General features: G+C 41.9%; 1 protein-coding gene across 2 annotated transcripts in view; it reads left to right on the forward strand.

Moving 5' to 3' along the window:
• The first annotated feature begins 3,315 nt into the window (after positions 1 to 3,315).
• The window catches only part of l1cama (L1 cell adhesion molecule, paralog a), a 40,228-nt gene continuing 17,869 nt past the window's right edge, over positions 3,316 to 25,674 (forward strand). For both annotated transcript variants that reach the window (XM_075476726.1, XM_075476727.1), the window contains exons 1-3: positions 3,316 to 3,461; positions 22,557 to 22,917; positions 24,266 to 24,280. In XM_075476726.1, the coding sequence (XP_075332841.1) occupies positions 22,788 to 22,917; positions 24,266 to 24,280 (145 nt within the window). In that variant the 5' untranslated portion in view covers positions 3,316 to 3,461; positions 22,557 to 22,787. The remainder of the gene's footprint in view (positions 3,462 to 22,556; positions 22,918 to 24,265; positions 24,281 to 25,674) is intronic.

Consider the following 25,674-nt stretch of genomic DNA (forward strand, 5'->3'; position numbering starts at 1 on the left):
CTTTTAAACTACTTTCTTCTTTGACTGAACCAAAGAGAACCTTTGAGGACATTAAACAATGTTTGTAGATTCCAGCTGTGAATATTTATGTGTTTTTGTGTCCAAAACCCTTTTTTTTTTCTGATATACTATTCTCATGTCCCTATCTACTTTGATACTTTGCAATTTCCATCTCGATACTTGTCTTCCTCTTCCTCTGGACCTCCCCACTCTCGCTGCAGCCATTTGCTACATTTCCCTGCTCTCCTTGCTTTTTAAGCTGATGGAATTGTCTTGCCCTCTCTCTCCGTCTTTTGCTGACTGCATGTTTTTCCTGCAACTCCAGACTTTAAGTTGTTCATTCACAAGCTTACCCCCTCCCTCTCACTGAACCTGTCTTCCTACTCGTATATCATTCCATCTCTTCCGACAGTCTGCCAGCTAACTCACTTACGGTCAACTCCGGGAGGAAAGAAAAATGGGCAGAGAGCTTTTGCAAGTGCAGGCACATCTCGTAGATGAATATTCCTATGTAAAAGCCCAGCTATATGACAGATTGACAGTTGAAGTAAAAGCGTCCTCTTAAAGGTTAAGCAGACATGAAACATTTGCAATGACGAGGTGAAACAATCAAGGCATTCTCTCAACAGATCGATTCGAGGGAGACTTCCTTTCCTAAATGCAAATTTCCTTCCATCTCTTTAAATCTCACCGTACGGCCTTCTGTTTTAGGAGCCTGCACTGAACAGAAGCTGAATCATATTGGCCGTCCGAAACCATATTGTTGACAAAGTCAGAGTCAGTCTTCAGCTTCTGTGGAAAATTGCAAAAACATTATGTTCTGATATCTGCTCTATTGGTTTTATGTTCAAAATATTGTTAGAAATCACTTCTTTGGAAGAAGGAGCTGAGTTTGACTCCTCCCCATGTCCCTCCACAGTTGGTGCCTTTATTGACTTGACTTCGCAGCCTTTTTCGGCCATCAAGCCTCTCTTGAGGGTCACACATAACTGGCATCATCAATCATTTATTTCCACGCTGTCTGCTGCTGTGGCATCTTTTGTCCAAATGCCTGGCAGATTTTTTGGACAGCAGTGGCAGATGGGCACGCTTGGCACCCTCAAGCTGGAGATGCACAAAGAAAATCACCAGCAGATCAGTGAGAAGAGGGTTTCCAGACTGGACCAGGTGCTGCCCCAATTTCCTGAGCTTTATATTTAGCAACAGATGTGGACCGATAGTGTAACTGTGCTAATTGTCTTTCTGCCTCCACTTTTATTTCAGGAACAGGATCAAAAGTTATTTGTGTACTAGAACTTGTGTATTTCTGTACTGTTAATCTCCACCTTATGTAGCTACAACAGAGAGCCAATTTAGACCACAATCACAAAAACAAGGGCCCAGGTGATACATTTAGATATATTGTAAAATGTTTGCTGATTTTTACATATATATATAAAAAAAAACTTCAGAACATCCACAGCTATGCTTGAGGATCTGTGTATAAGAAGTAGTCAAAATCATTTTGACTGTTTCGAAGTCTCAATATCTACACTTAGCTCCTGCTATCTTGGTCTTTTTGGAGTGACTGTATTTGGTACAGAGTTGGGATGTTGAGCGATTCTTAAAACTTGTTTGGAGTATTTATCTGTCAGTCTCAGTTTCTTTGAAATAGTAGTCAACAAACCAGTGAGTGGCATCAGGGCAACTCTGTCCTTTTCCTGTAGATTGTAGATGACCTCCTACCTCCCCAGAGGATTTTGTATAGCAACCGTGATAAGCCAATGGTGCTACGTATCAAATGTTAGAATGATAACAGGATAAACAAAGATGTAAACCTTGCTAAGCATTATGTGGTAAACTTCAACAATGTGAATTTGGGATGCGCTGTAGCACAATGATGAACTGCTCTTATACATAGCCTCACCACAGATTTTATGTAAAGACGGATGAAGTTATCGATCATCAGATGTGAAGCTTTGTGGCATTGCCTTAAAGTGCTGATGGCTGCTGGGTGCTCCAACAAACTCCTGCTCAAAACTTCACTTTAAAACGACAGCGGTAACTTTTCACCGTCCCATAATGTCAAAGACTGATCATTTTGCTTGTAATTGAGAAATGTAAATTTCTGTACAATGTAACCCAAGTGGTCAACTGTTGCTGTATAATCTGCCACAGACCAGATTTGCCATCCCTAAAGTAATTTAAAGGAACTATGTTCTCTACATTTAGCATCCATTGCATTTGACAGGGGTTTCGCATTTGTACTTGCTCAGGAGCTGCAGACTCATAAATAAATCTACATAATAGAAAATAAGTGCCAGTTAGAGTAATCTTAAAACAGCGAGGGGGCAAAGTATTCTACAGTCTGCAGGCAACAAATGAAAAAGGCCAAGTAGACGTGAAGGTGAAATTGAGCAGGGTAATTATTTAGAGGATCTAAAACGTTTTGTAGAACAAAATAAGAACTGAAGTGCTTTCAAGTATAAAGCACCAGTTTACACAGTTCTTTCAAAGGAAATGAAAGCGCATTCAGTTTTGCATTTCTGAATTTTAGATGAGCTGCAGGGGAAGCAGAGATGACAAAAACAGAAATTACTGTTAATCACAGTGCAGCAGACAAAAGCATGCTCAACAAAAGATCTCTATCATCGTGTCTGTTGGGTTATAGCCACACAATGACATTTAACAATTGTGTTATCTTGTCAGCGCAAACTAACACAGCCAGGCACTCCCTGGACTCCCCAGCTCTTTATTTCCTGTAAATCAGTGCAACACTATCACTCACATGAGAGACAACAGTGATTCCAGACACATTTTTGTTCAGCAGCGTTACGTAACGTTCATCCCAGTAGAGCCTGTGATCATACCATGATACCAAAGCTCAGCTGAAATCCAGTCACTGTAAAAGTTGAGCCCAGAGATTAAAAATACTAAAAATAAAAATTGTTTTACCTTCGTGCTTTATTAGCTCCTAGACTGAGAAGCTGAATAGCACAGAACATCCTCAAGGGCAACAGGCAATGTGCTCAGTATGTATCATAATGCCTGACACTGCATGACAATGAGTATAAGAAACAAAATAGAGAGTCATTGGACCTAGTAATCCTGACTGTGGACAGAGGAAGATGAGGACAGGAGACGGGAGAGAGGATGGAAGATAACACAATAAAGGAATGGTCAGAATCCTCAGAGATTGAGGTGAGGAGAGAGTAAGGGAGGGAACAGAGGAGGAGGAGGAAGGGAGGCAAGCAGAGAAGAAGGGTGATGTCACCTCTAACAGGCAGCCAATGAGAGTCAGGGAGGGAGGGAGAGAGTGCGGTCGAATGAGGGTGTGTTTTTCTATCACTGCAGCATCAGCGAGAGGCGAGGGGCACAATCAATTTCACAGAGAAGAGGAAGAAAAGACACAAGTAGATAAGGAAGGAGAGGGAGAAAGAGGACGGAAGGAGTTCTCATAGGAAAGGAGCCACACTGTGGAGGTAAGAGGGTCTTTTTGGGACGAGAGGGACAGTTTGTCATCAAATGCAAACAGAGCAGGAGTGAGCTGTGGTGAGCAGATTAATTAGGCTGTTAGGTGGAGGGGGCTTGTTATGGAATCTCACCTTTGGCTCATCTTTAGGCAGTAAAGGATGAATGTCTGGATCATAGACATCAGCCTCTTATTTCATCATTGCCATCCATTATGGGGATTGTTAGATGAAACAATACGTTGATGTCGATTTCAACACACTATCAAACGAATGTCACTGGACTTAACTGAGGTAACTGTAACACTGGATCACCAGATGTCACGGATAACCTGTTGGTACAAAATATTGTCGGAGAAAAAAATGCTTTTTTTCTTGTTCCCGTGTCTTAATCTTTCATCTGCATGCAACAGGGTCTCCTCTGACATTAATATTGAATATGTAGCAGTGCTTAGCACTATTGTACCACCTCACTGAACCCTTTACTGGTCATAAGTTTAGTTTAATATTGCCTCATGTCTACTTTCTTACCTGAGATGAGATGTGTGAAAAGCTACGTGCAATAATGACTCAAGAAATGCGCTAGTAGGAATTTTACTGTTGTGGAGGATGAAGACGTGTGATTAACTATGTGGTGATCAACACAGCAGAGCAGTCTAGAACAATTTCCCCAGTCCTTCAGTCCTATTTCTTGTAGCTGTAGTGTCTGTATTTTTTGGCAAGGCAGTGACCGAGATAAGTAATCCTGAACAAAATGCTTTGAAGTAAAGGAGGAGGAAGTTGAGATGAACTGCGATAAAGACAGAAAGAACGAGAGATTCAGATGTCAAAAGGAGACAATAAGAGAGATAGTCATTCTGAAGGAGATATCAGAAGAAGAAAATTAGGGTGGGGCAGCGCACACAGCAGACTGTGGAGGCGTGCCAGTGAAAAAGAGGCACTCACCTGGCTGTATGCCATACAGATGCCAACTGTCAAGCACTTTGGCCTCTTAAATGTCCTGTTCTAGACCCGCTGAAAGAGAATGCTCCACCAGTTATGTTAATGATGTAGGATCCTGAATCGTTAGAAGTGTTGCTTCGGGCAGCGAGCTTGTTCCGTGAAGGTTGTTACTGCCTGTCTGGTGTCTTGTGGACACCATGAGCGTTTCGTGCTCGACGACATGACTGGACTCACAATAATATATAACTAATAGTTTGATCACTAACAGTATCAACTCTATCGTGGCAGTGCATGTGTGTGCTTGTTGGATGTTGAGCCTGCTCTTCCTCTGCCTGAGTTGCCTGCAGCTTGTCCCAGATGAACCCCATCGAGAGACCAGAGGGGAGGGAAGACACTGCCCAACAATGACTTGTTACCATCTGTACAACACCCATAAACATACTGCACTGCACACAGCCACACAATAGATCAAGATACAGCTGCTGAGGAGGGTGTGGGAGTGAATGAGTCTGTGTGTATGGATCCTCTGTGTGGCAGCAATGCTCCAGAGACCCACTGCTGGTCACATTACCATTCTATTTAATGCAGTCGGTTTTGTTTGGCTGTGGCAGGCTGTCATGGGAGCTGCTGGTGTAGAAAGGATTTTTTTTGTCAGAGTAGCTTGACTTGGAGTCTATGATTACTCTTGCTACATTATGGAGCAGAATGAAATCTCCCCTCTGACGCTGACTGGCTAATTGAGCTGTTCCACCAAAGAGATGGATGGAAATGGGGATTTATGTGAGAAGAGATGGACAGAAAGACAGGAATCTGCGGCAGAAAGACAACGGAGGATGTTGTAAACAGCATGAAAAACATGGATGAGAGCAATCTGGTCTTCCATTTGAAAGGCAAAGCAATTTGCATCTTATAAGGCCTGTTCACTGCAATAGGTATTGACAGGTGCAGCAGGAGATAATCAGCAAGGATACAAAAAAGGGGCAAGGTCACAAGGGAAAATGTGTTGTAGCAAAATAAAGAATTATATGAACAGAGGGAAAAAAGATCAAATGGAGGATGTCTGTATAATTTATTAAAAGATTATAAGACTAATTATGACTGAAAAAGATTATAGGTTGAACTGAAGTTAAAACCCTGAAATGGCTGGTCAGTTATACATGCTTCTGTCATATTCCTTTTACGGCATGTTGGTCCTGTGTGGAAGTGGAGAGCTGGTGTTGAGTAGGAGGGGAAAACTGACCTGCTCCCAAGTTAGGAGGAGCTCCAAAGTAGAGCAGTGCGGTGCTGGTCCCTCTCTCCTCAGCCACCTGTTATAGCCAGAGGACCTCTTTGTCAGTCATCTTGCTCATCAAACAAAGATACATGAACACATACAGACATAAACGCATTTTGTCGTACACATCTTCTGCAGCACAAACAAGCCCTCTGTAAACATCCCTCAGCAGTGCACTAAATTAAAGATTCTCTAATGTTGCCTCTCCGGCCTGATTACTTAAGCGTCTGCTTCTGATCAAAGACCACACTTAGCCCTTTCTTGGGATTCAGCCATTGAAGCTGTAGAATAAGGGTTAAGAGGGAGAACAGTCTCTCAGACTGAAGTGTCAACAAAAATACTTTAATCTCTGGGCTCCTTTTTTATTCTCCTTTGAGATTCGTAGTTGTAAAGCTACAAACTCACTGGCTCTGTTTCAAAGAATTGTGAGTGAATCACCCTAAGTTAACTGCCAGCATGCGCACATGTTTTTTCAACGCCGTGCATGTGTGTATGTAGTTCAGCGTCAAGATCCAATGCACCTTCACCGTGCTGTCAAACTAGAGTCCCCGTTACCCATCAAGCTGCAGCTTGAAGGCTGTTTGATTTAGACTGTGCAGGTGGGAGTCAGCCCAGTGGGTGTCAAGCATGGGATCATGCAGACATGCTGTCAGGGTTTGGTGGAGAATACATTGTGGTGATTTAGGATGCTAAGGGTCAGGTGGATTGACAGGCCAGATTTGGGTAAATGCTTACAGAGAACAGAGGAGGTGGGAAGGAAGCCTGTAAGAGGGGAGACCGAAATTTGCAAAGGGGAGATGAGGCAGGAGGGGGGTAAGGAAAGGATTGATTTAAAAGACAGCTGGTTGGTTTATAGCTTGCGTACATATCAAGGCTTTTATAGGTGGAAGAGAACTTGTTCCAGTTATCACATTAAAATTCCTACTTGGTCTTTTCAGACGGATCAAACCATTCAAACTAAGGAACAATTTCCTATTATTTCCTCTGTGTTTTTGTTCCCCTTTTCCTTGTCCTAATGCCAATATAGTTATTAAGTTTCACCAGTCATATCAGTATTCAAGCCGCAGACAGAGGAAAACACATCTGGGTCTTAATCAAAATAATGACTTAGGCTTCTATTAGTTCCCGGAAAGAGGCTTGCAGACAAAGACTCATAAATTCAACCCTGTTATACAATTGAACCTGCGATGGGGAAAGGGGCACAAAAAGAAGCTTCATGTATGGAAATGAATTTAATTTGCCAGAGTGAATTACCTTATTACAGCTTTTTGTGTAATGGCATGAGAGGGAGAGAAGTGCCGAATTCCTGTGGGGATCAAATAAGATATTGGCAGTTAAAATGACAAAACCGCCGCCCTGCAGTGGATACTGCAGCAGAGAAATTAATTACCGGCAAACCAATAATAAAACCTCAGAAATCATGGAAGGAAAATATTCAAATGAAATAATTTTTTAAAACATTTGTCATTTAGTTTCTCTTTCATGGTGCAAAAAAAGCTCGCATTCTTTAGAATTCAGTTTCTTCAGTGCCATTGTATAAAATAATAAATCATAGTGGAAGCAGCAAAACAATAAGGCAACTCATTGAATATGAAAGAAAGGGGATATGAGACTGTCCATCTCTTTGCCCCCCTGACACCGTCCTGATCTTTTTCATCCAGCAAAATTACATCTTTGTTTCAGCAGCACAGAGAATTCCCCGCAGCGTCACTCCTTCTGGTCCACAGTCAGCTCTGTGACAGAGGCTTTATTGTCCACATCAGTGACTATAATTACACTAAACTGACCCTGTGTTTCCTGACTGCATCGGTCTGTATCTATGAACTCATCTGTTGATTGTCAAAGATATTTCTTTGAGTATTTCTGTGCTTGCATGAATTCTCATTTTGGCCACTGTCAGATGAATTCATTATTTATGCATCAATTAAATTCTTGGGTTATTGCCTTTCATTTGTGAAAAATGATGTCTGGTGATAACACATTAGGAAAATGGCTTGCGAATGGCTTTAGAATTAAGTATTAATCACAGTTGGTCCTTCAGAGACAAAATATTTATGCCTTTTTTTTTGCATCCTATTCCTTCATATTCCTGCTTTTGGTCATAGTAGTTACCATGTAGGTCGCCAAAATAATTTGGACAAAATAATGGTTAGCTGCTTACTTTTTCTTCCATTTCTGTCTCTCAGCTTCATAGATTTCTGTTGAGCTAAGACTGTGAAAGGTCTCCCAGTCCTGCTTAGATAGAATCATACAGGATTTATTCATAACAGAAACTACAAGAAAATTAATTATATCATCATCAGTGTTTTATGGTAGTTGTCGTACTAGCAGCCAATTATATCTACAGAACATATAATGACCTTTCATACTTGGCTATGTGATGAAAACATTGTGTTGATATTAAAAAATTAAAAATAGGAAACCTTGTAAATTTTTTTTATGTATTTTGCTCTTTGTGTAAAATACAGGCAAAGACACAGCCTGAACTAGATAGCTACATTTGCCTTTCAGTTAGCTTTTACACATTTCCTGATACAAAGAAGAATTTTGTAGGTTGCTTAGTTTATGTATGTCTGTGAAGGAAAGTACTGATTCAGGATTAAATTGATCATCATCAGCACCTCTGCAGAATGTTTATGGAAATTCCATGGAAGCACAGATATCTCAATATGATGTAAAATCTATTTAAGAAAATTGACAATATCTCTGACACCACTGACCACATTGTGATTCCTCAGGGAATTCATGTGTCATTGCTCCATTCTGGCTTTCATTACATTTCACTATCTGTTTATTGGTTTACTAATTCATTGATTTCTTTCTGAGAGGCCAGCTGCATTTTTAATGAAGCTTTGGGGGCATGGTAACTTAGATCAGTAGTTTTACACTATTACTGGTTTTGATACGGTTTTTCAAAATTTTTTGTTGTTTATTGGTCCATTGTCATTGTTGTTCTTGGTATTTCCCCCTTAGAGAATGTATTTCAAAGTCCAAGTTTACTCCTTTACCAACAGTTGTACTCACTAAAACAGTTTTATTCTGACAATCAGCAGACTCTCTTATCAGATACGTGTGTTACACAAGTACTTTACAATAATCACCGAATGTTTGCAGATGTTGTGAGCTGTTTCGCCAAATCTGGGAATGTTCAGCCTTTTATATTCTGGGACTGGCGCATCACAGACAATGAGTCGGCAGGTTTCTTTATGCTTCCTGGAAGACTAGACAAGACTGCAATGTGGAGGCTTATGCCAGTGTGTTCGGTCTGTTAAAGTATTGCAGGGGCACGCCCAAGATTTGACTTACTTATCAAAATTAAGTTCCTTTGAAGTCTGAAAATTTGACTTTCAAATCATGATCTGGACTGATGACGTCGAAAGCTAAACTGCTCTAAAAGGACATGCAGCATCGTCAGGGGTGTCATAACCTGACCAAACTAGGTTTGTGGCCTTGATTGGTGAAGTGCAACATTGTTCCCTTATTTGTGAAACACCGTGTGGCTTATCTGAATCCATCTTGTGGTTTATTCATTTGGAGTGTTTACATCAAAGTTTATTGATTTTGGTTCACTTGACACTTTCCCACTCTACACCTAATCTGAATTAAACATAACTGAAATAGATTGGGAACGAAGCACAAAGATCCAGACACACTTTAACTGACACAGCATCCTCAAATACTAAAGTGATGTAAGTAAACAGGCTGTCTGTATTTATCTCTTCTCCATATGTCAGAGATGTTGTGACTATAGGTCCTTGCCAGCGGTTTTATCTGCTGTGTCAGCCATGATATATTCATTAGAGTTGGATTACAGAGAGTAGGAGGGGATCAGGTTTGGAGTGGGTTGTAATCCCCATACACTAGCCTAATTTAATCTCACCTACTGTGCCATCCTATTACACACAACACCCACCACATGGATGCAGCCGCTGGCTGGAGGAGCAGACAGGGGGACATACAAGGTTAAAATGGGGTAATGTCAGACAAGAGGCCTGAAGACAGGGTGGGGGGTTGTGAGAACAGCGGTTTAAAGAAGGGAAAATTGATTATAAACAGCAGGAAAGAGATTCAAGTATGAAGAAAGGCATATCAGATGTCAAGGGAAAAAAAGAATTATCAGAAGAGACAGATTAGATTAAGAGAAAGGAGCTCTTTGAGTTTCATATGTCATTTTTACTTGCTTTTTTCCAATTGGAGTGGGAAGCTTCATCTTTCAGTTTAATCAGCAGGACGTACCTTCCAGGTGTCTCGCGACTTAGATCCAGACAGAATAAAAAAAATTAAAAAATCTTTTCTTTGGAACATAGAAAAATATCCTTGTATCTACAGACAAAAACATTCAAGTATGCACATCAGAGACTTTACACAGTGAAGCAAGAAGTTATATAACCTAACTACTGTTGTTTTCTTTGTGATCAATATCCCTCTCATCATCCATTCTGGTGTGGCCATAGGTATAATGAAATACTACACACCACATCCTTTATTCCTAAACAGAATGCTGTCTGGGAAAGTGTTCCCGTTAGCCTCTTCTGACTTGGCGTTTTTTTAAATCAGGTTGGTGTTGGAGTTGTTTGAGCTGGCTCTCTCGTATTTATTAGAGTTAATCGAGTATGGCGCTGCAAAGAGCCTCACGCAAGCACAAGCTGCAGCGGAGAGACTCTACATTTTGCTATAAAACTGTCTGTCCACATCACATATCACGCTCTGTTGCATTGCAGGTGGGATTGAGCTGTTGCTGTGGCTGGACATGCCAGGCACACTTGATGAGCCCACTTTCGCAAATCATTTGTTGAATTTTTTTTTGCAGAGGACTTTAATGATGTAGCAGGAAGCACTGAGGGCGCATGGGGTGAGGCTTCTTGTTAATGCGAAGAAAAGATAAAAGGGACAATCCCCAAGAGAAAGCAACAAGAAGAAAGGAAACACAGGCGTGCAGATGTCACAGTGGTGGTGGTGGTGGTGAGGGGGATGAGGAGCACAAACAAACCGCATGGAGTTCTAAAAAAAAACCCCCAAAAAACTGAAGGGACTGCACAGAGGACCCGGACATTGTTAACAAGCTTAATGCAGTAATTATACTCATAAGCAAAGACTTCCTCCTCCAGGCCATATACAGATAGGTGGGGTTGGGGGAGAAAGGAGGAAAGCCAGTGAGAGAGAGAAAGGACTTTTTTTATTTCAGTAACTATTCAACAATCTTGATGGAATCATTAAAATTTGATCCTGAACAGAGCAATAAGTAGGAAGTGAGAGTGTGGAGGTGAAGATGGGAGGACATTGTGAGATATGAAGATGAAGAGGTAGCTGAGAGAGATGGGAAGGGTAAAGGACAGAGATCCTGTAGTGATTAAAATGTCAAACGCACACCCGCAGTGTTAATTCTTAGTACCTCTATTTTCCAACTTTAAATTGTTTTTCATTCCCTCAACTCCCCCATCTATTCTGTCTTTTTCATTTATTCTTCCAAGAAGCCCAGACATATTTGTCTTTTTATCTATATGTGAAGTGAACCTTGTTTTGACGAGCATATAGCTGCAAAGTGGACAAATAAGCAAACAGTCATTGTAAGTGACAGGGTTGTTACAAGCAGTGCAGCAGTCATACACACTTCTTGTGTTTTGTCCCATCCGCCTCCACAGGTGTCTGGAAAGCTGGTTTCTCCTTTCAGTGTAAATAAAGAAAAATGTCTCTGACTTGCCCAAGAAATATTGTCATGCAGAACAGTGTGCTGTCTGGCAGGAGCTGCTGAAGTGCTAGGATGGGTGGCCTATATAGGAACCAGCACAATCAGCATGTTTTAAGCTGTGCTATCATGGGATTGGAGATTATTGAGATATTTGCCACTGTAACAGAAGATTTACTGTTCCAAAAATATTGCCTCTGGACTATTTTCTTCATGAGAAGGTGTGTGCCTGTATGAATTATTTTGCTTGTAAACCTAGTCATGGGTGTATTTGCATGAGTATAAACAGCTGGCCATAAGGATTCTTGTTTTGTTTGTGTGTGAACAGTAAATATGGATTGTCAAACCTTGTTGGCTCAAGTCTCATATGAATCTCATATGACTGTTTAGCCGTAGGCAAAGGTCAGCGCTGTTTTCCCTGCACCTCTGCGGCCTCCCTCTATGTATCTGTTTTTCTACCCCTTTTTCTCTCTGGAATGAGAGACAAACTCTTTCTGTCATCTCCCATAACTGAAGCAAAATGAGAGGGAAAAAGAGATAACCCATAGCTGGGTTTCAGTGTACGGGCAATATCCTAGAAGGAAGAGAATGTGATGCAAAAAAAAGGGGAGAGAGAAAGGAAGGGAGCAGTGCAGCTCCACAAAACAATATAAATAGACAAGAGATTAAACTACATCCCACTTTTTTTTTTTCCTTATTCACTCTGTCTCCATCCTAGAATAGATAAATAGATATAAATATAAAGCCAGATATGTTTGTTGTTCCCTTTTGAATGACTGCGGATGATGCATATGCAGACAAACCCAGACGGGATGGAACAGGTTGTCTGTTTACCCTCTCTCATAACGCGCTTTGCTGAAAATTGGAGCGCGCTCTGGAAAATGTCATGTCCTTGATCTCTTTGCGCCACTACAGAGTGGTGCGTGAGGGGCTGGGGCTGTAAAGACATGGGGAGGGGGATTTACAGAGACGGGGGTCTGCAGAAAAAGGGCTGTACGCCTCAGATAACACTGCAGCCTTTGATGGCGCCTGGCCTTCCTCTGTTGGAGAGCATAAGCTGCTCCGCCTCAAATACATCTCCGTTGCTGACTCCATTGGTAATGATTGGATTTAGTTACAGAGCAGAAATGGTTTGCTGATGATAATGATAGCAGATGTGACGGGAGTTAGTGAGCCACTTAGGACCGAGGGACTGTATCGATGCTGTGCCAGCCTTCAAATTTCCCTTTAGACTGGCTTGTCTCTCTCTAGCTCTAAAATGGTTGATGGTACAGGTTGATAGAAAGCTACCTGTAATTGCAATGTGTATTATCTTGATAAGGTGGTTGTACTGAGGGTGCAGTACTGGACAGATGTGGACCAAAGCTTTCTGCCAGCTTTCATTAGCTTCTATAAGGACAAGAGGTTAAGGAGTTTAGAAAGAAAAAGTGGGGTTTCATACTAATAGTGAGAGGCAATCAGCAGGGGTGAGAGAACAGAAAGACAGACAGAGAGGAGCACAAATAAAAGATAGACTCTCTGCAAAGACGACAGCCAGGAAGGATGAACTCTTTCAACTATGGTAGCATGTAGACATAAGAGGGGAACTGAGACAGAGATAGGGAGCGAGGAAGAGATGGAGACGCAGGAGACAGGAGATGAAGGTGGAGAGTAGATATATGACAGAGCGAGAAAGAGATGGGGGATGGGGGGATAGGGTGAGGAGGATGAACATGTGGGAGGGGGCAGGGAGAGAAATATTTGCTGTGTGCTGCTGAGCGGGAGTCAGGAGGTTGTCATGGTGATTTGCGAAGTGAGAAAAGAGAGGGGCGGCAGAGGCATTGACACCTATATTCACATACGTACACTTAGACACACAATAAAGCACAAGCTACAACAAACAAAGTGAGTCATGCATAACAATACTGACCCGTCACGCCCTGAGTAAACACACAAACACACACAGGTGGTGTGAACAAGTTGAGCTGAGGCCATGCATGCACAAGGCCCCAAAGCCACATCACCATGCAAACTCTGTTTCCCATGTCTCCCTGCTGTCTTTCATCATCAATCAGCCACATTTGAATGGCAAGCAAATCGTAAACTGACTCGTCTGACTTGAGAATTATCCAAACCAAAATTCTACTGCTCAGTGCATGTGTGTGTTCTCATGTCTGAGCTTTGCTGTGTATGTTGATGTGGTGATGTGTTGTGTTCAGTGTACACACCTATGTAATGATCTTTTCTTTAGTTTTTTTTCCCTTTTTTACTAAGTGGAAGAACAGATGTAGAGGTTAATGAGTGGATGAGTTTATGGTAATTCATAACTGTGTTGTCGGAGCAAATTTCTCTCCCTTTATTATGAAACACCTTTTTTAAGCAAAGCATCAGAACTTTGGCAAACATCGGTGACAATATGACAGATTGCAGAAGAGAATTCAAAGCACTAAAGAAAAACAAAGCGCAAACACAGCAGGAAGAAAAAAAGACTTCCATGAGGGAAAACCATAAACAATTGCATTCAGGACACCAGCACTTATATCAAATGTGGGTTTAGCTTTGTCTTGAGAGGTAGGATTGAATAATTGCAGTTGAAAACAAAAGATGAACCTATCGATTATGCTTCATCTCTCTTCTTTCATTCTTTCACATCTGTTCATTTACCATCACTTGCATCTCTTTCCACTCAATTTCCACTCCATAAGCTGTGAGAGGATGCTACATCTCTCTCCTCATCCCCAGAAGACCTTGCATCTGATTAGATGGGCAGCACTTAAACAGAAGCGCTGCTTTTGCAACTTTAAAACAAAGTTAATGGGGTTGCCACGAAGTTATTGTCTGAACTGGTTAATCATTCTGAAGATACCAATCACACCCGGTCTTGTGAGCTGTTTAACTAAAACCGTTGAGCTAACACAGCACATCCTCCACCTGCACTGTAGTCTCTTGTTTGTGGCATCTGATTGGTTATGCCTCTGCAGTGTTTTATTTCTTGATTTATAATTTTTCTTCCTCTTGCACTGCTTTGACAATGAATCTATGCTGTTTGTGCATGGATGCAAGCGTGTCAGCTATATGTTTTAATTAATTCTGTAATTTCATGTGTGATTCCTACTTGTCCACACAAGCCCGGTAGAACTAGAAAAAATAACCTATCAACTTTCCCACAGTCGTTAAGCCACTGAGGCCTTTCCATGCAAATGTGTTAGCAAAGCACTGAGTGACCTTGCCCTTCCAGCCGCTCATTTCCCTGAAGTGGTGGAAAATATGGGATTACATCCAACCTAAGAAGACCTTGACAAATGTTTCTGACAAAGTCTGGCAGTAAGCTGAAGACAGGGAGGCTGGTTGCAAAAATGACCTTATGGATGTTATTCAAACAATGTTGTTGTTAAGAACACATATAACATGGGACCTCCACCACTTGGAAAGCTGTCAGTTTGATCCCTGTTTTTTTTCACTGCTTGTGTCAGTGTTCTCGAGAAAAATACTGAACCACACGACTCTTTATGTATCCACTGACATATGATGATGATAGAATAATGTGTTCAGTTTACAGAATAAAATAGCGCTATGATACGTGGCATTCCATGTGGGCTTGATGAAGCAATTTAGATTTTTTTAATGGCTTCTAATTTTCACGTGTTTTTTTTTTTCAGAACGTATCCTCTCAATTTTCTATCTGATTATGAAGGTAATAAGTCTCATATACACACATGCACACACACTCTGCCACTCCCTTCATGTTGTGGCGTGCCTAATTTCCCTGCGGAGGTGGCCACGTGTACTTGCATGTCACACGAGTGGCTGGCAGCTGTATCCTGCAGCGCTATATGGACCACTTATCACCTGACCCGAGGGACCACTCCCTCCTCTCTGTCTGCAGAAGGACTGCCTTCACAGACCCTCCTCAGACATCAGTACCTGCAACAGCCACCTCCAGCCCCTTTCCCCCCCACCTGCTCTCCTCACTTGATGCAACCCAGACATGCACACTTGTGCACACATAAGCTCCATTTCATACTCGAAGTTGATCCAGAGAGCACTACAGGCTTCTCTTTGCAATTTCTCTATGAATAACAATGTAACCTGAATGGAAAAACAATCAATATTGCCATGTAAATGTTAATGATTTGAGCCCTAATAAAGGCCATGGTGTAGACATACAAGCATCTGCTGCAGTGCCGGGGTTCCCTCTGGTCGTGTTGGTGTTTGTGTTGCTGCAGCTGGTTTGTCATCTCCATCTGTGTTAAGCTGCTGCATCTGCTTTCAGGGCAAACAGCGACAGACACTGATGTTGGTTACTTTCTACTGGCCCGCCTGATTTGGCTTTGATCCCCGAAGGCTGTTCTCGCTCACACACTTTAAATTTTCCTTTTCATCCGTCTGATCTTCGTCTAAATTTTCTCTTCAAGCGACAAATGGCTGCGCACAAACGTGTTTTCTGAAGCCTCTTTGCTGAGACTCACTTCCCAGCTGCACATGTCGCACAAAGGCATAAATAGAAAAAGCGTCAGTGAAGGTCAAAATGTGCGTCAAAATGAGAAGAAATACGAAGGAAGCTATTTGTTTTAAAAGAACAGGAGAAAAGAGGAGAGGCTGACTGCGAGAGATAAAGAGAGAAAGTGGGGATGGTGTGATGGAGCAGGAGGAAATCAACCAGGGAGGAGGGAAGAGAGAAGGTCACTCCTAATAGCTCTTCCATGTAATTTCATAACGTCATGATTGTCCCTCTTTACTCGAGCTAACAAAATTAACTACCTGCTGTATGGACTATAAACCACTCTTCCACAAGGAATGTCTTCAGAAGCTGTATATATTCTTCACTACATGCTCCTACTTTACTTAGAGTACCTGAATGTGTGTATTTAAGCAGCAGGATGTGAAATGCTGTAATTATAGATTATTTTCTAGTATGCTGAAGTACCACCGTGCATCTTATGCATATTATCTTTGAGGATGTGAGGTATTTGACGGGATGCTTGCATGCAGCGTATTTTTTATGTCCTGCATGACACTTAGGGTGTGTCTGTAATTAGTGCGCTTTGTGCTGCAGGCGCGGTGCTGCTAATGAAGCAAAAGACACCCACAAGCACAAGTGCTGCGGCTTAAGGAGAGCGTGTATTTGTGCGTGTGCGTGTAGAAATGCACACAAAAAAAAGGATTTGCTTATGTGTGTTGTTTTTATCTGTTTTGTACGGTGACCCCCTTGGCGCAAAACAGCAACTCGAAAAAACACAGGGAACATTTTCAAAAAAAAAAACGAAAAACGCACGAGCATGTTAGAAACCACAACACCTAAACAGAAAACACACACATACACACACAAAAACAGAATATAAAATATCTCAGAACACACAACAAAATTAGAAAAGAAAAAACAACAACAAAGAAATAATTAAAATAAGTTATCTGTTTTACATCTCCATACTACAGATGAATTGAAAAGAAATGGAAATGGGAAACAACCAGCCAAATGTTGTACCCATTTATTCCTTCCTCATAGAAGTCGACAGTCATGATTCTGCTCTATTATTTTATTTCTCCTTTTTGCTTAGTGATTCTATATGTCTTCATTTCCTGTAACTAAGTGAATGACAGGCTGACTATAAACAAATTTCTTTATCAGTTGTGGACTTAAGTGAGCATCAGCTAATATGCTGGAAGGGAAAAAAGAGGGCTGGAGGCAGCACTCCATCTGCAAGACTAGCTCCATTAGCTGACAAGAGAGATTAGCTGACCCTGCTGACACACGGACTGATCTTTTCTGGTACGCGCACACACACACGCACACACCCACACACGTACACAGAGGGAATCTGATACACTACAAGAGTACAATGGGGTAACACCCTGTTTTGATCATTACTGGGCTGTGATCCCATAACCAAATCTCCTTTTTCATGTCTGTGATTACCCCCCCCACCCCCTGCATCCCACTCTTTTCTCTTTGTTTCAGCTTTCTATGAATTTTTCAGACTTTTTGTTGTTGACTTTGTTGTTATATCCCTCTTTGATCTCCCGCAGGTGTTGCCCTTATTTTTCTCTGTTGGTTGTCTTTTCTCTATCCTCCTTCCCTCCATCCATTTCTCCAGCCCTCCCTTATATCTTAATGAGTCCACTCCTTCCATCTTGAATTATTCACCTCTTTTTTTCTGACATTCCCATTGTATCTTAAGGGGATAAACATCAATAAATAAATCACACTATAGGTAACTTTTTTTGCTGTCTTGGCTACAGGGTGTGTTTGTTAAAGTGCACCGAAGAGAGAATGAGACGACTTTGTACATTGTTCTTGCATTTTAACGTTCTGTTGGACAAATCCATAAATTATTTGTCCTCATAAATCCTTGAAAAAGTTCAACACCCTCGGCTTTATGTCACTTTAAGTAGGTGTAAATAGTGTAGAAAGGAAGGAAGTCAGTATTTGCTCTTATATATAAATGTGTGTGAATTTATTTGCACCAGCATATGAGAGAGTGTGTACGTGCGTGTGCATATGTAAGCGATACTGCAAACCTGTTAGTGACCATGTGTGTGAATAACTGAATTTGTATGTACAAGGGGGATGCTGTGTGGAGACCGTGTTGTCATAGCAACCAGGATGGAAAGGGAGTGGGCGGTTGCCCTCACGGATCCTCTGACAACCTTTATTTTCTCCATCTTTGTGCCACACTGATATTAACCTCTAACCCTTGACAAAAACAACAGGGGTTATGGTGAGGAGGGGGTCCTCTTAAGAGGTGCAGGATTTTTGAAAATGAGGGACATACTATACCGCATTTGGCACCAGTGGGAGTAGCAAAGTATCCAACTGCCGAGCTTATGCTAATAGCAGTATTGATAAATGTGCTGTCTGTGTAGCCTGATAAGCTGTAGCGTTTTTTTTCAGCTGGTAAATTTCCATATGGCGTTGACCATGCATCATCATTCTCGAAACACATGTTACTTGGCCTTTTAAACAAAGAGTGCCGGATATCTTGCCCACGGATATCTTGCCCACGTGCAAGATATTGGTTTCCCACTGCGCTACACTGTGAGGCCCCTCTTCCATTAAAGTTGCAAATATTGAATTAAGCAGCCATGTTGCCTATTGTCCAAGCCAGAGTGCTACCGCAGCAGTTTATAAAGGTGATGGAGAGAAAATAAGTTGAATGCAGACAGAAGAGGAGAGGATAGGAAAGAGGGACTGTGAAATGTACTGTGAAAAGGGATCGGTGGGGATATTAAGAAAGCTTTTAGTGTCAGATACCATGCAGGCAGACAGACAAGAAGATTGATCAAAAGGTGACAGGAAAATGGGGTACTCATCTTCTTGGAAATACTTTTATTATAAATCTGGACTCCTAAGTAGAAACAGTTTTGGAAAATGACAGAACGACTTGTAATTCTCTGTGGCGAATAACAGATGACAAATGACTGTGTTACAGTTGCGGGGCAGAGAGGAAACAGGTAGCTCTTGTTATTTCATATGATTTGTGGTATATTTCTTTGGTGGCGACAAAGAGGGTCTGAGACTGGTCTCACTGCAACATGCTCATGCATTACGTATTACCCTGCCAAAGAGAGAAAGAGGGGAGGGTGGATATGAGAGAATCAGACAGCCATGCCAAAGACAGCCGATGTAGATGGTCAACACCAGTCTAGGCCAAACAAAATGAATGGCAAGGGAAGCAAATGAATTATGAATCTGGGTGAATTTAGGGCAAATAGTGCCGACAGGAAGGGTATTTTTATGAATAATTCACTCTGTAGGGTGCCTGATCATATACCCCCCACCAGCATCACCTTGTTTCTAAGACACCCTTCCTCACTTTAGGTCCCTATTGACCCTTCCGTCTTCTTACCGTCCTTCTCCTTTATGGCCTCTCTCCATCTTTCCATTTATTAGTATGCAATTTCTTTTTTTTTCTCTAAATCCATCCATTCAACCAATATCCTTCCATCCTTCTCCCTTTCATCTGATGTTTCTTGAGACAGACGAGCCCTGGGGGTAGTGGAAGGGGTAAAGGGGGGCATGTGTTCATTTATTTTACTCCCCCCCACCTTCTGTCCTGCATCCTCTTCTACTACACATCTTCACAGCTGGAAGTAGTTAATATTTAAAAGCAAGGCATGACAGGACACAAGACCTGCACACATGTTTGAGCACGCACACACACAACACGCAAAAACCCATGAATCCAGTGACATCTGATTAATGCTTTCTGTGTTCACATTTTACACGATCTGTAATGGAGAGAAAATATACCCTGGTACATTCATATTAAAAAAAAAAAGGAAAGAAGCTTTTTATGTGAAGATGTGAGAACATAAATCAAACAGTGATTTTGTTATGTTTCACGATAAAGATCAAAATTTGTGTGAAACTCAGAACACGATTAGGCTTTTGAAATTTGATCTTGCCTTTTTGCTTCATTCTTTCCACAGACAGAGGAGCCTATTAAGCACTCGATGTGCTGGGTAACGACCATCATATCAAATTTGTGCAAATTACAACATTTACAAAGGAAAGAGGGTTGTAATTTTCTATCTAATGGGTGGCAGTTGGGGTGCACTCTGAAATGTAACTTTGATAATGACAGCAACACCAAAAGCATCATCCAATGTCTCTGGGTTGTTTGCATTTTATCTAAGCAAAACACCTCAGAGCAGCAATTCATTAATAATTAACTGACCTAAAAAATTGACTTGGTCGATTTAGCTGGTTTTGTACATGGTCCGTTGGCAGCTAATTTTCTGCAGTCAGGCTTTATTGCAGAAAAAAAACCAACAACCACGCCCTCAAATCTCAACACATGCACTATTCACTCTATCGTCTCCGCGGTGATTGAATGACTTCTGATTGCACTGTATGACATCCCAGTGGCGATAATAGTTTTTAAAAGCACCCAGAAACACTGTCGGGTCACCTCAGCCCAGCTGCAAGCAGCCATCCCACACATGACCTCTGACCCCGTCCAATGAAGCAGGTAACAGTGCTGAGATTGGATCATTGACAGCTACACAGCAGTCACCCAGAAGAAGTGAAATCAGGCATCTGCTTCAGTGTCAGCCTCTCCCCCCTGCGATAATGGAGTGGCCTCTTGGCTCCTTGCCGTGCACACAGCTTGCAATTTGTCTACGTGTATGTGTGTGTAGTTTTTTTGTCTCAGGCCACATCAGTCTGGGCTATCAGCATGTTTGGGTTTCTGGGCTGACCTTGTTACATGGCAACCTCTTAGCCTCTCTTTCACAACATAGTCATTTATTCACCCCTCCCAACTTATTATAGCGTTCCCTTTTATTGCTCCATCCCAAGCATCTGTGGAATATTCTTTAGCAAGGTCTGCCCCTTGATTGGAGCCCACTGGACCGTGCCCTTTTTATCTCCGTGGTGTCCTCTGTCAGACCCGTTGAGGTGTGCGTCTGTCTGTCCTGTTTTTCTTTCAGTCAGCCTATTCATGCATTACAACCTTCTTTGTGTATACCTCTCAACAAGCGCACATGTTTTTCATGTGCACGTGCATGTGCCGCTCATCATTGATTAGCAAGTTACTTTGCTCCACTCAGGACAAAGTTCGCCATCTCCATGGTAAAGAAACTGACAGGGAAGCTCCAACTTAAGATCACATTAACAGCTGTAGTAATACCCCAACTAGCTCTTCATTCATCTGCCTCTAATGGCATTTCGGAGAAGCTAGTTTAAGACTAATTGGCTGTCTGTCTCCAATGGACAACAACTTAAGAGGCTTTGGTCTAATGGAAAGACTTGAAAAGAAGAACAGGATAAAGAAGAAAGTCAATGATGCACACTGATTGAAAGATCTTGCACATATACGTGTATATGTGTGCAAGGGGATGGATAGGATTAGTGTCACAGCTGTCACCCCTCCTCTCCTGCATCTCATCTCTCCACCCCTACAATCAGCGTCCCTGTCTCCTTTCTTTGCTTCACCTCTCGTTCTCCTCCGCACCCATCCTGAACCCCGCTTTTCACTTTTTATCTTTCCTTAAGTCCTCCACCCACCTACCACTCTTTCATCTCCCCCATCTTAGTACGCTTGCCATTCTTCTGATAAGGCAAACGAGTAAGTGTAATGGTTCATTTACTCCTAATACTGTTAGTTTAAACTGCCTTATTAGGGACTTAGCTCTTGTTTGTTCTTTCATTTGATCTAATTGGGCTCTTTTGTTTTAGACAAATCCTTCATTCCTGTTTCTTTTTCAAAGACATCGGTCTATGATCTCTCCACGAGTGACATGTGAAATATCAACAGTCATGTGCCAGCCTCCACCCACTTCATAGAAGAAAATGAATGATAATCACCACTCTCCACCTTCTTCCCACCCTTGATGCTTGCTCATTATCATCATCACCTCTCCACACTCACCTTCATCTTGTCAAGGTCACCCATCACTCTGTTGAGGCACTGCCAACAAACGGTGGAGAGTTGGGCCAAAACTCCTTCAACCAGTTTGCAGACCTGCCAAGCAACCCTTTCTCTCTATTTTCGCCAATTTCTTTTGTCTCGCATGTATGTCTCAATCATGGTGTGCCATAACAGCTCTTTGTGTGTGATACTGAGTAGTGTAAACAGTCAGCGGGCTGCGCCACGCGGTGCTGCGGGGGAGGACAGCCTGCTTGTTGCGGCGGGGACCGACTCCAATGTTACAGATGGAGGATGGATGGACTCCCAGGAGGGGTGGCTTGCCTCACTCACCACGAGTGATAGCATCTTTATCGCATCTTTATCACAGTACTGTCACCCAATCTCGCTATGAGTTGTTCAGTACACGCAATGCAGCCCCGACCAGCCAACCTAATTATAAAACTATTTGTTTGTCTGTCTTGCGTATTATCAGATTTGACTCTTCATCAGTCTGTATTTGTTCGCTCGTGGCCCATCTGGGTGCTGAGAGGCTCTGTTCAGCATCTTGTTGTGGCATTCTGTCCATCTGTCCTGCTGACTGGCCTCTCCATATGGCCCACTGGTCATGTCATTCAAACCAAATGCAGACTTTGTGTGTGGGCGTGTGCAGGGGCAGGTTTTTTTTTTACAGCCATTGTAAATGTTTTGTCCTTTCCATGTGTATTCTTGACTTTTGATTGGCGCGTTAACTCGCTGTCTCAGTCTGTTGGTGTGACCACATGGTGCACGGTAATCTTTTCCCATTCTGACACATGGCCCCTCTCTCTCCTCCTCCAACACCCCTCCCTGCCCTTCTCTCTTTTTTCATCTTTCAGAGAGGAGACCTGCAGGAGGGCTTTGACCTGATTTAAAGAGGAAAACCAAAGGACATACACAAGACAAGCGGGACCAAAAGACACATAAGGAAAAGCCAAAGCTCCTAGCACGGGAGACACAGCCTCATACTTGCTCAGCTTCAGTGCGTTTTTGTGTGTAAGAGCGAGGTTGCGTCTCTGTGTATTTTACTAAGTGTGTGAGCAGGTGGAACTTTGACGGGACAGTGAGCAATGCCTCGCTCGCAGCGACAGCAGGTTTGCAGTAGGGGGCAGCGCTCCCCCCACCTCCTCCCCCTTTACCTCACCCTCCTTTTCCTCAGTGCGCAGTCCAGCCAAGCAGCCATACAAATACCCTTCAACTGTGAGTACTGATTAATATCATGATATACATAACAATAGCCAAATGCTACAGTGTGGTTCAAAGATCTATTTGTTGTGCTAATTACACTGTTGATTCATCAAAACACCCTAATAAAGATCTTTAATCATGATTAATTAGTGCAAGAAAAAGAGTATGAGCATGTGTTTCTCCTTCAGTAACACAGAGTGTGTTTTGCTCAAAATACAGCTCTAAGACGTTTCTTTGGTTAGATTTCATCTGGGCATGTGGTGTGTCTAATTACTTTGTAACTGATCCCCTCATACTGCATTGATTAGTCCCTCTATTGATCTGGTTCCCTTGGTGAGAACCAGAATCTGATAAAGGAGTAATTAAATCAACAACTTGGTTATACAACAAAAATCCAGCAAGATTTTTCCTCACTCGTTTTCATTTCTTCCACCTCCTCGATGCAATATGTGGGCATTAGAAATACAGCTGAGCTTGTGGCCCTACTGGGAAATTGATCTTCATCTCCTCTGCTGCTGCCGACTTGCCCACAAAGCTCCAGTGGAGAGAAAGTGGATATTGTTTTCTCTTCTGCTTCTGTTGCTCTCTCTTCATCGAAGACTACTAGCTATGAGTCACACTCTATTACTACCTACACATATAATTCAAAAGTGTATGAATGCAAACTAGCAGTGTGTGGCCTCACACACATAAATCACTCAAAAGTTGATGAAATGCAGTAAATTTCCTCATCTAATCCCCAAAGGGGAAAGGTGACACAAGATGAGAAGGCTGAGGAGGATGAAAGACGGATGACGAGGTGGAAGAAGGAGCAGGTAAAAGATGGAAAAGGTCAAGGTGTCCTCTGCTTTTAAATTAGGCAGCCTCTGACATGTCGATTAGAGCTACTGAGGCAGTGATCGCGATCAATAACGGGAGATGGGTTAGAATCTGTGTCAAGGAAGCAAAAAAAGCCAGGCACCATTACAGAGGACAAACCTGTAACCATGCAATTATGGATATTCAACAATTACCAAGTGTTTTATTGTGCTCAACTAAGCCAACTGCGCCTGACAGTATATTAGAAAAGTGAAAATGTTGGACAATATTTGGTCAAATTGGACTTAACCTTGGTTCCCTTGTGTGACAGCATGACACTATCTATCTATCTATCTATCTATCTATCTATCTATCTATCTATCTATCTATCTATCTATCTATCTATCTATCTATCTATCTATCTATCTATCTATCTATCTATCTATCTATCTATCTATCTATCTATCGATATATATTGATCTATATGTTGATCAATCTATCTACTCTAACTGAAATATTTTCCTTCATTGCTTTTACTCTGGCCAACATTGTGGATTAACAGACAACATAAGTGATCGTAAGTGCTTTCAACCTTATCGATGTGTTTCTTGTATTAATGCATGTGCTGTCAAAGCTTATTGTAAACGCTTCCTTTATCCCAGAGGTTGTTTTCCCTTTCTGCAAACATAAAAAAAAATACTCCCCCTACATGATGTTGCTCTTCAACTAATCTCAGGTTACCGTGCATTTGTAGTGCAATGTTAGTGAGCTTTTCAATGTGAGCGTGGTATTGTGAACATGTGTCTGTTTTTGTGTGAGTGTGTTTAGCATCATTGGCTCCCAATAGGTGACATCCCTGCAGGAGCAGGGAGGAGGAAGTTTGAGTAGCTGCTGTCTGTAAGGAGGCAGCAGGGCTGTCAGATCAAAGACATCGGGAAATAAAGAGGAGTTAAAGCACTAAGCACCAGCTCCTCTCCTCCTCCTCTGCCAATATTGGAGCAGTGCCTGCAGCCTAAACTTCAATTTGATCAGCTGAGGAAACGGCTTATTTCTTCTATCAGTGGGAATTCTTTCATTAAATTTCTTCACTCTCCCTCTCTCTGTGTATTCACCCTTTTGTTTGTTTTTTTCCCTTGCTCTGTTTTTCGCTGCCCTGCATGTTCTCTCTCTTTGCCGCACTTTCATCTGTCTCCTCTGTCTGCTTAGCTCTCCATCTTCAGTGCCTTTTCCTCTTCTTCTGCAGCCCCCCCCCCTTTACAGCTTTACCCATTTACCTACATAATGTGGATTTATTCCTAATTCAAGCTCTGTCTCTTTTCCTTTAAGTCAAATTAAAGACTATACCCACGAGTGTCACGCTTTGACTCATATTCCACTGCAAACAGCGCATGTGTGTAGTAATCAAAGGTTTTTCGATGTACATTTATAAAAACATGTAAAAATTTCAAACCTGCTTTTTTAACACATCTTCAAGCAAGTTTTTTTTCAATGTGCGACATTAGAAATGCAAAAGAAAGAGAAACCTCTACTGGTGGTCATTACTTTTCTCTTTTTATCTCTGCTTTCCCCCACAGACTTGCACATCCTTTTCACCGTCTCTTACTCTGCCATATATCTTCTTTACACGAACTCTCTGTCTTACATTATGCTGTATCAATTTCCTCTCATCTCAACCCATTTTCTCTCTCTCTCTTGCTCTTACTCTTTTCCACGGCCTACATTTCATCTTTTTGTCTGGGGAGTGTTTTTAAGTGATATTGACTGAATTTACTTGGAGGCAGCTGTTTTTAGAGTGATTCTGTGCTGTCTATTAAGCCTTTAAACGTGGCTATGCAAATGTCTATCACTCCTGCAGGGTGATTTATGTTTGCATGCCATAGCTGGAGTTATGGTGGCATATTTTGCGAAGCAGGTCAGGTGAATTCAGCAATTGAAAGCCTGCAAGACTATTCAAAATGCGTGTGTCTTTAT

The sequence above is a fragment of the Odontesthes bonariensis genome, chromosome 10 (genome assembly GCF_027942865.1).
Source record: "Odontesthes bonariensis isolate fOdoBon6 chromosome 10, fOdoBon6.hap1, whole genome shotgun sequence".
NCBI classification, from domain to species: Eukaryota; Metazoa; Chordata; class Actinopteri; order Atheriniformes; family Atherinopsidae; genus Odontesthes; species Odontesthes bonariensis.